Source organism: Pempheris klunzingeri, chromosome 1 (genome assembly GCF_042242105.1).
Source record: "Pempheris klunzingeri isolate RE-2024b chromosome 1, fPemKlu1.hap1, whole genome shotgun sequence".
In the NCBI taxonomy this organism is placed as follows: domain Eukaryota; kingdom Metazoa; phylum Chordata; class Actinopteri; order Acropomatiformes; family Pempheridae; genus Pempheris; species Pempheris klunzingeri.
The window spans coordinates 15,837,231-15,846,240 of record NC_092012.1 but is presented as its reverse complement, the minus strand read 5'-3'; the positions used below and the strand labels follow the sequence as shown (position 1 = coordinate 15,846,240).

General features: G+C 40.6%; 1 protein-coding gene across 1 annotated transcript; it reads right to left on the bottom strand.

Annotated features, from left to right (window-relative positions):
* Positions 1-939: 939 nt before the first annotated feature.
* Positions 940-8,042, bottom strand: hnf4b (hepatic nuclear factor 4, beta). The gene is made up of 11 exons (XM_070832151.1): positions 7,937-8,042; positions 7,020-7,028; positions 6,238-6,397; positions 5,490-5,584; positions 3,866-3,972; positions 3,040-3,195; positions 2,757-2,844; positions 2,461-2,613; positions 1,284-1,541; positions 1,050-1,151; positions 940-950 (listed from the first exon to the last, which is right to left on the bottom strand). The coding sequence occupies exons 1-11, from the start codon at positions 8,040-8,042 to the stop codon at positions 940-942; spliced, it is 1,245 nt and encodes a 414-aa protein (XP_070688252.1).
* Positions 8,043-9,010: the final 968 nt, after the last annotated feature.

Sequence of the window (9,010 nt, the reverse complement as noted above, 5' to 3'; positions counted from 1 at the left end):
GTGTGATAGGATGAGTGAATAATGCTTAGTTACAGTTTGGTGTAATGTTATTTTCATATATCATTCATTTTCCTTTACATGCTTCCCAGGTGTTGCCTTCACTTTTTATTTGTCACTGTGCTTTTGCGCCGAATATTTTTCATTTGGTGTTTCATGTGTTCCTGTATAAAAAAGAAATTTTAATTTTCCTTTTGTCCCATCTCTGAAAAATGAACAATCCTAGATACTGTGATGAATTATTAAGTTATTAAGTTTTTGAGTCCAAAAAATAAACAAAAAAAGAACACACCCTCCCCCCCCACTCTTTGGATGAATTGTTGCCTCTTGAGGTAGTTCTTGGTGTGGACACGTGCCTCTGGTATGCAATGGGCACACTGGCGGCTTTGCCATGTCTGTACACCTCAGTGCCAGTCTGTGGGGGCAGCCGGCAAGCTGCTTGAAAGACCTGTGTGAGACAGGCAGACATCAGCAATGGCATTTAGCACATGAGAGATCAGTGTCTAAATAAATAAATAATAAATTCTAATTTCATGGGAACAAATGTCAGGCAGACTAATGCCAAATTCCTGCTAGACCAAATATTAAACAAAAAACAAAGAAACAAAAAAACCCCCCACAAAATTTCTGATTCAACATTATCTTTTCAAAAACAACAATAAGAAACCAGCAATAAGTCCAGCAGGTATTGAGCTTATCAGTTACGATGTAAAAAAGAGGGAACAACGATCCCAGCCATAAAGTGTTCACCAGCCAAAACTACTCAAACCTCGCACTTGAAAATGATATATATTCTTCAAACTCAGACCTTCTGGCACAAACTATCCCTACTATTTTACAGACTAACATCAGAAATACAAAATACACCATAAATTCCTCCGCACATGAATGCAGCTGTTATTTCACTTCTATTTAAACCCAATAAAGATCCAACCCAACCTATTAGCTACTGTCTATGGAACACAAACATCCACACTGTTACACACTGAAAAGTCAGTGCTGCCTAAATATAGACTGTTTTATTGTTATTTTCAGAGAGTGTGAGTGCTCACATGTTGAAGCGTGAGAGATGACAGAGGTGAAGTTTCCAGGTGAAGCTCTTCGCTCATTTTGTAGGTCTTGGGTTGGGGCATCTTCTGAAGGAAGAGGAGAAACTGGAGGACACAACACAATAATGTCTCGGCTATTATACACTTACAAGCTCAGGACAGTTCAAGTTTAACATACTTTTAACATACTATTTAAGTAAATGTCTTGCATGTCTATACTGCAGCAGTGTCTCCAACCTGTATACAGTTGCTGTCCAGTTTGGGCTCCCTCCCCGAGCAGCATCTCCTGCAGCAGGCTGTCCATTCTGGCTTCACCCAGCAGCTGTGCTAAATGGAGAGTCTCCACCATCTGCCAGGCCACACTCTGCAGAGGAGGCAGAATCAGCAGGAGCTCCCCAAACCTTCCCCGCTGCTCACTGGTTGCTTCTTCCAGCAGCAGATGGGCCTGGAAACGGAGGTGTCGAACCAGCTGTGGGCTCTTCAAACCTGGACATTCTGCGAGACAAAAGAAAGAGGCCGTGAATGCAGTGCAGTTTTATTATTGAATTGTTTACGTTAACATTAAGTAAAAGAGGTGCAGTAGTTTATCCATGTAGATAAGCTCAGTAAAATGACAATGAAATTGTTGAATGAAAAACAGAGGTGAAAGAAATGAAGACAAATGGTTTTAATTGTACTGTGCTACAATTTTACATGACAACAAAAAGCAGGTACAACTTTTTGCAGGTGCATTGCATTTTTTGTTAACTCAGTTGCCAGTATGTCAGTATAAAACATCCTTTTCTCTATAGACGGCAGGTGACAGATATTGTAGTGCTGAGTTGAGATTTACAAATCCTGCTACATACTGATCTACACTGACTTCATATTCAGTCTTTATATTCAGTCTGTCCATGGACAAGTGCGTTTCCTAATAACTGTCAGTTGTTTCGGAGAAAAAAAATGTAAGGCAACATTTTCTGGGAGATTGTAGGAAAATATAGTCCTTTTGATTTTAGTTTTAGGCACAAGAGATAAAATACTTTCAATACTACAGACAATTCTTTGTTTTGCTCTTTTGGTCAAAAGGCCTGTAGGAGATCTGGTGAAATCACATGTATAATGAATATAGGATGTTCTTTCTGTGTATGTAATGTTCTTACTGGGTTTCCTTGCAACAGGCAATGGAACCTTTCAATCAGTGATTGAACATAATCAATATTTTGTTCAGTTCAAGAATGCATTGATTGATAAAAGATAAGACATAAACCCACAGTACAGTTAGAGTACAGTAAGGCCGTGCTCTAAATGACCAGCCAGTGGTGTTTCTGTGGTCTCCCTGACATTATTTTAAATACAATGGCACATTACAGGGAACTTGTACTGGATCTCAGAATAGAAATTACAGTCCACAGTCACCCCCTCACAGACTGACCTGGGGCAAAGAAGACAATGCTTCTGAGGCAAGCAAACTCTTTGTCTGTGATGTCCAGCTCTCTGAGAGGTTTGACCAGCTCCTCTTGGATTCGGAAAGCAACTCTGGACACCGCTACCTCTGCACCGCTCAGGGGGATCACGAAGTCGTTACCTGCACAATGGACATAGACCTATCCATTCATATGCAAGATATTGTAGCACGAAGATCACTGTAGATCCACGCAATACCAAAAAGAAAAATGTTCCCATCAGCACACAAAGCACACAACCATTAGGAGATTTGCGCTGTCCTACCTAGAAGAATGACATTGTTGTAAGGTAAGGAGCGTCTTGCTGCCCCTAGGATAAGATGTTCTGCAGAGTGGGTTTGGAGCAGGGTTACCTGCACACAGACATGCACAGGCTTCATGTTATATATAGCTCTAACATGTAAGTGTTTAGTCAACCAAAGTGTCAACCTGAACAGACACGCCATGAAAAAAGTATAAAGTCAGCTGCTGTTACACTTTTCTGCTTTGACAGGTACAAGTTAGCTGTTAGAACAAAAAGCTCTTTGGGTATTCAGGCCCCTTCGTACCTTGTCATCTATCAGGAGGCTACAGAACTCTGGGATGTGTTTTGCCCATTCCACCAGCAGGAGGAGTTGCTGCTTCATGGACTCAAACACATCTGCCACGCAGGCTGTCTTCTTGGTGTTGATGTCATGACTCGTAGGTGAGACCGGAGCTGGGAACTGAGAGCAGAAAAGCATTATGTGAGTTCACAGTGGGCTCAGGTGATACCGCAATGTGGAAATGAACTGTAGGGTAGGTGTGTGAACGTGGATGCAGGGAGGGGAGCAAAAATGGGGGATGAGGAAGGTGATGATGCTGCGAGGTGTATGAGTGCTTTGGCACATGGAGAGCTGTGAAGGTTAAAGCAAGACAAGACAGGTAAAGGAAGGTTTTTTATTGATCAGTGGTAAACAATGCTGAATGGAGGGTGCATGATGACCAATTTGAAAAAACAAACCCCACCTCAGCAGCTATACTATAGTAGCTCATTTGCCAATCATCTCATTTATTTCTGTGCCTTCCTTTTACATGGAAAGGCATATATCTGGTTGCTATTATGCATTTAGTAACTGAACATTGGCACACAATCTCTAACCTCGTGGTGCAATTAAAAGGGCTATGAAGGGGTCCCTCTGCAATTTTGTCATTTCTAAGTAGTAACTGAATCCAACTTGCAGCTAGAACCTCCACACAATTTAATGGGTGCCTGTTTAAAATGTAACCTATATCCTCTCTGGCCTCCATCAACATGATTTCCGGAATTAGGGAAGGGAACCTTTGGCTGGCATGTATGAGAAATATAAGTGTCACAGAAGTTTGTATCTGAGATCTTAAGCAACGGTATGTTACCTGTTGCACACTGGCCTCAGCCCGCAGCAGCACACTGATGGACAAAGTGCCCACTGTCTGTCCCTTGGCTCTGTGATTGTTGATGCAGTCTCTCTCATTCTGAACAGCTGGAGATTAAAGAGAGGCACGAACCATTGGAGACATTTCTTGGCTTCTCCAGACACCGCCTCTGCTCTCCACTTTTTAACTCACCTCGGCTGCAAACATCTCCTGAAAGAAAAGACCTACTCTTTGCCTCCACAAGGTCCCTCTATCCTCAGTGACATTGAAGTTACTGTTATGCCAGCATTAGCCATGCCAAATGTTGCCTACTTTGCAAATGTGGCAGAAATTAGAGAAAAATCCCTTTATTTTTTTCAGGAGTTTCCTGAAGGCTCGTCCTGTTTGGGCATTCAAGTGGATCTGTTTCAGGATTTAAGAAGTAGTATGGTATAATCAAATCTTTTTTTTTTTTATGCAAGAAACTTAACAATCTTTGAAAAATCTGTAACATTATTTCTCCATTCATCTCTTCCTGTCTATTACTTATCTATACAAAGTTTCTCCCTGAAAAGAAAAAAAGTTTTAGTGAAGACAGAAAGAAGAAAGAAGCAGACAAATATAGAAAAAAAACCTTTTCTGAAACACCCTTTGAAGTGTAGGACATCGAATCAAAGATACAGAATGTAATATTTTAATCCTGATGTATAGACCTATCTTGATTTTATATTCTGACATTGACAACATCTTCTTACATTTGCTGCTGGCAATAAGAAGTGGGCGTGGCTGCCTGGATGCTTGATGGTGAGGATTATGTTTAACGGACGAGATGTCATCACATGTTGATGACCCCTCTGCGAGAGTTATTAGAAACAGAGCAATCTAGATGGCCTCAGACTGATTCCAATATGGCTCTACAAAGTCAGACAACAGGACTGAGTGTCAGAGTAATCAGTCATCAGAGCTGTCCTCTCAGCAACCAATCAGGGGAGTATTAATCAAACTGGAGAAGGAGAAGGAGCGGGAGGCTCCCTCTGTGCTCCACCGACATGGTGCTGCATGACAATGTCCCAAATGAATCTTCTGTGGAACATCACTTAAATCTGGATTTGGAGTAAACAGTTACAGGAAGTGTGTTCAAAGGAAACGTATAAAACGAGTGGCTGCCGGGGGAGTCTTTTTTAACGTTTTACTCATGTGTTCCTGCCACAGCTGCACTTTTGGATTAATTTGAAAGCGATGATACAGCATTTTATCCAAAACAGGGAAATTAGTGAAGTAAACATTTAAATCAGACGCCCTGGCATTGACTTCAGGGGATTGTGAGCAACATAATTCCAGAAAACTGCAGCGCAAATATTTGCCCAGCCATGTTAATTATTCATTTGTAGAGATCTGTGGCTCCTCTGATTGCATCTCTTTCTCTCTGCTTATCTGTGGGAGCCAAAGACTGTTCATGAACACATACCTAGAAATAAACACTTAAATACAAAAATGGAGAACAGTTTTGAATGAACTGCATACCAGAAATCATTTATGCAGGTTCTTGTGATTAAATTACATTTTTTAGGATTGAAACACTGAAGCTGCATCCTATTGAATAAGAAATAAAGCTGCTTAAGAAGATGGAAATATTTTCTCTGACCTTCCTTCCTCATTCCAGCCTTGAAACACTTGCGTAGTCTGCAGTAACGACACTGGTTCCTCTTGTCTTTGTCCACAATACATTGCCTGTTGAACCTGAATAAATGTGCAGCGTATGAACACAGATTTACACCCTGTAATACAGCTGTGAGATTATATTAAAAGAGTAATACAGAACTTCAGAAATTCAGCGTGGCGTTTCTATAGCATAGTTAGACTCACAATGTGACAATTATTTGAAAAATCAGTGAAATTCATGCAGCAGAACCAGATATATATATATTTTTCATTCTGCATATCCTTCCTCTCCACACCTCCAGATTTTCAAACTTTTAGTCTTTAACCCCAACTGATGTTTATGCAAACTGTAATTAGACGTGAATATAAAGGTCCCCTTTAATATTTGTCAGAAGGAGACACAATTACACAGCCCGAGGCTTAGGATTTAATCATATTTTGTTTTCACACTTTTTGATGCAAGCTAAGACCGTACAGCTGTATCTCACCATTGATTTAAAGCCTTCTGTCATTATATACATGTTATTGCTTCCATGCCTGGACCAGTCCCTGCGAATTTGACCTTCAGTGGGTGATAACACCATAGAATAACTTCTCACTTCAGCTAGAATAAAGACTTTTTCTCATCATCATTATTGTTGCTCCTGGTGTGTATTATCTGTCTGTGTTGTCTGTATAATGCTGTTGGACAATGATCTGTTGTACTGAGGAGGATTTATGGTGGGACTCACCTACAGCTGTAAACGTGGCTGTTGCGAATGCTCCTCCTGAAGAAGCCCTTGCAGCCATCACAGCTTGATGCACCATAGTGTTTACCCGTGGCTCTGTCTGCGCATATGGAGCACTGAGCCATTCCTCCATCAGGCTGTGACAGTGATGAGGTGGGTGAACCTGTCAATTAAGAAACAGTAGAGGCTAAAAAAGCCTAGATGTCTGATAAAACACAGTATTACAGTACATATTTTAATGCCTCGGGAAAAGTTTGAATAGGAGACAAGTGAAAGACAGGGTGGATTCTCTATGACCTTTAAGACATGGACCCATTTTATTTGGTTGCTAATGAATAAGTAAATATCTCTGAGTCTGATCTAATGAGCCCCACAAGCATCTGAGACGGATCACATAGCTGAGAGAACATTAGCTTTGTTAAGAGCAGACAGGCACCTTGACCGAGACTATCATTCGTGATCCCTTTAATCAACGAAGGCATATAATTAATCTTTTCCCACATCTGAGAGCAGGAGTAACCTTGTCCATGGACAGAACTTTGCAGCAAGGTGTTGATTGTGAATTTACAGCTCTTTAGGAATCACCTGGACACGGTTTCATAGGTCTAGCAGGAGCAGGGGTGATGATTTATAAAAAAGCAGGGCTATAGGTAGAGATATCACTGCTCCATTTGACTGCCAGTGCCATAGGCCTCGGAGGGGCAGTGCTAGTTATTACTCAAGAGGAGGAGGAAACTCCCCATTTAATTAAAGCAGTTAGAGGTCAGTGGTGAGCCAAAGTCCACTACTCTCCTCTGGCTAATTTTACATTGGGCGCTCTGTTTAAATTCAGCCTCCTTCTATGTTACTCTAAATTGCATCCTGCCAGTGTTTGATTGCTGCAGGACTGTCTCGCTTAAAAGCACTGACAAATACAAGTTCACGGCGCAGTGTTCCCGCACTGATGCTTTTACTGTGCTGACCGTGGGCTATAATGTATGTAAATTGCATATTTAGTTTAGGGAGATGAAGCAGCTAGGGATTACACTTTAACAAGGAAAATGCTTGTGTGCTTCTGTGGTCAAAGATCAGCAAGATTGAATTAAGAGATTAGAATACATTTGCCTCGCAGTTATCTGGATTTGAAGAGCGGCCTGTTGGCAAAGCTTCTTCATTTAAAGTGGCAAGGAAAGGGCTCGATTCAACTCAACACAGCCCTAATTAGAATAATGACAGAGGATAAGAACGTGAAGGAAATTAAATCAGAATGTAAACTAACTAACTAAACTAACTAACGTAGCTGAAACGATTAGTGACAGGAAATCTGCAAAATTTTGATTATTGATTTATCATTTAAGTTATTATTTAAGCAAAAATGCCAAACATTACCTGATTCCAGCTCAGTTTGATTGATCATCTGCTGTTTTTCTGTTTTATATCATTGTAAAGAATCCTTAAGTTTTGGATCACTGATTGAGTTACCTTAGAGACCTTGGACCTTGGAAGTTGTGAGGGTCCACGGGTGGGCATTCATTTAGATCAAACAATGAATCAAAAGAATAATCAGCAGATTAACTAACGATGAAAATATTCATTAGTTGCAGCTCCAAACTCACATGTTTTTTCTTCTCTTTGTGAGAATAATCACAGCATTTTGTGGAGTGACAGCTGTCAACGCTCAGGAGGTTTATGATTGATTTAACTGAAGTTGCTATCATCATACCTGTTGTATTTGTTTGTAGTGGTATCACCATTGTGTTGTTTAAAAGTTCAGTGTCTGTGCTGCCATGAGTGTACTCCAGTTTAAGGATAGTCCCAGTAAGCTTCATGGTTCTGCTCAGGCTCTGTGGTTAGAAGATTTTTGCGATTGGTTTGCGATGCAAAATTTCACCAATTTTCACTACTTGTTACTTCCAGATCACGTATTCAGCGCAGCTCCTCTTCCCACATGTGGACCCAAGACTTTTCCTTCTTCTCAGTTTTTTGCAGCTTTTGTTTTTGTCTTCTCGATCCACTCACTTGGTGTTGTTTTCCAAAATGCTACTTTCAACATTTTTGTGGTTAAAAAAGTTAAAAAGTTGTGAGGGTCCACACCAGAGACTACTGTGTATTGAAATTTGGCCCACTGTCTACTTGCCAGTTTCTTATCGGGGAAGCATATAAAGGGCAGAGTTCAGAGACAGATAAACAAAACTCCCTGTGAGGACCAAAAACAGATAAGCCCTCTGAGAAAGACATGTGATTTACACGTTACAATATATTCACGACGACTTGATTTTGTTAGAAAGATAAATGTCATCAAAAAAGTCAATAGAGAAATACAAGTCCAAAGGTTGCATGCTGGGAAGGGTTTTATTGAATTTTAACTGAAAATTGACATGGTGTTCTCTTACTTTGGATAATCAATATGGCACAGAAGAGTGACACAGCACAAACAAAGTGGGAGACTTTTTGGTAAGAGTAGAGACGGTGCCTGATTAACCTTTGTTTTTTGTTTTGAGGCAGGTGATATTGTACAATAGCATGCCTCGCTGCAGGGGGCACAGATGACATTTGCTTAGAGTGTACTTTTCTTTGTCTCTATAGTGGTGATGAGTAATATTTTACTTCCATAGTAGCGGGAGACTTCACTTGGTTATTCACCTTTGCACCTAAGTAGAATGCCACCCTATTTTTTGTGTTTGATCAGCACTGGAATCCTACTACATGCTTACAAATAAAGGTAATCTATATCTCTTTGGCTCAGATAACACAAGCGTGCAAGACAGTTTGTCTGTCTGTTCAGTCGCTACTGAAA

Excerpts from the sequence above, each read along its gene's own strand:
- hnf4b (XM_070832151.1), bottom strand. The coding sequence starts at position 8,042 with ATGAAGCTTACTGGGACTATCCTTAAACTGGAGTACACTCATGGCAGC. Across the intron at positions 2,614-2,756 it reads CAACAATGTCATTCTTCTAG|GTAACGACTTCGTGATCCCC; the intron begins GTAGGACAGCGC and ends TCCATTGTGCAG. Across the intron at positions 1,152-1,283 it reads TGGACAGCAACTGTATACAG|TTTCTCCTCTTCCTTCAGAA; the intron begins GTTGGAGACACT and ends TGTGTCCTCCAG.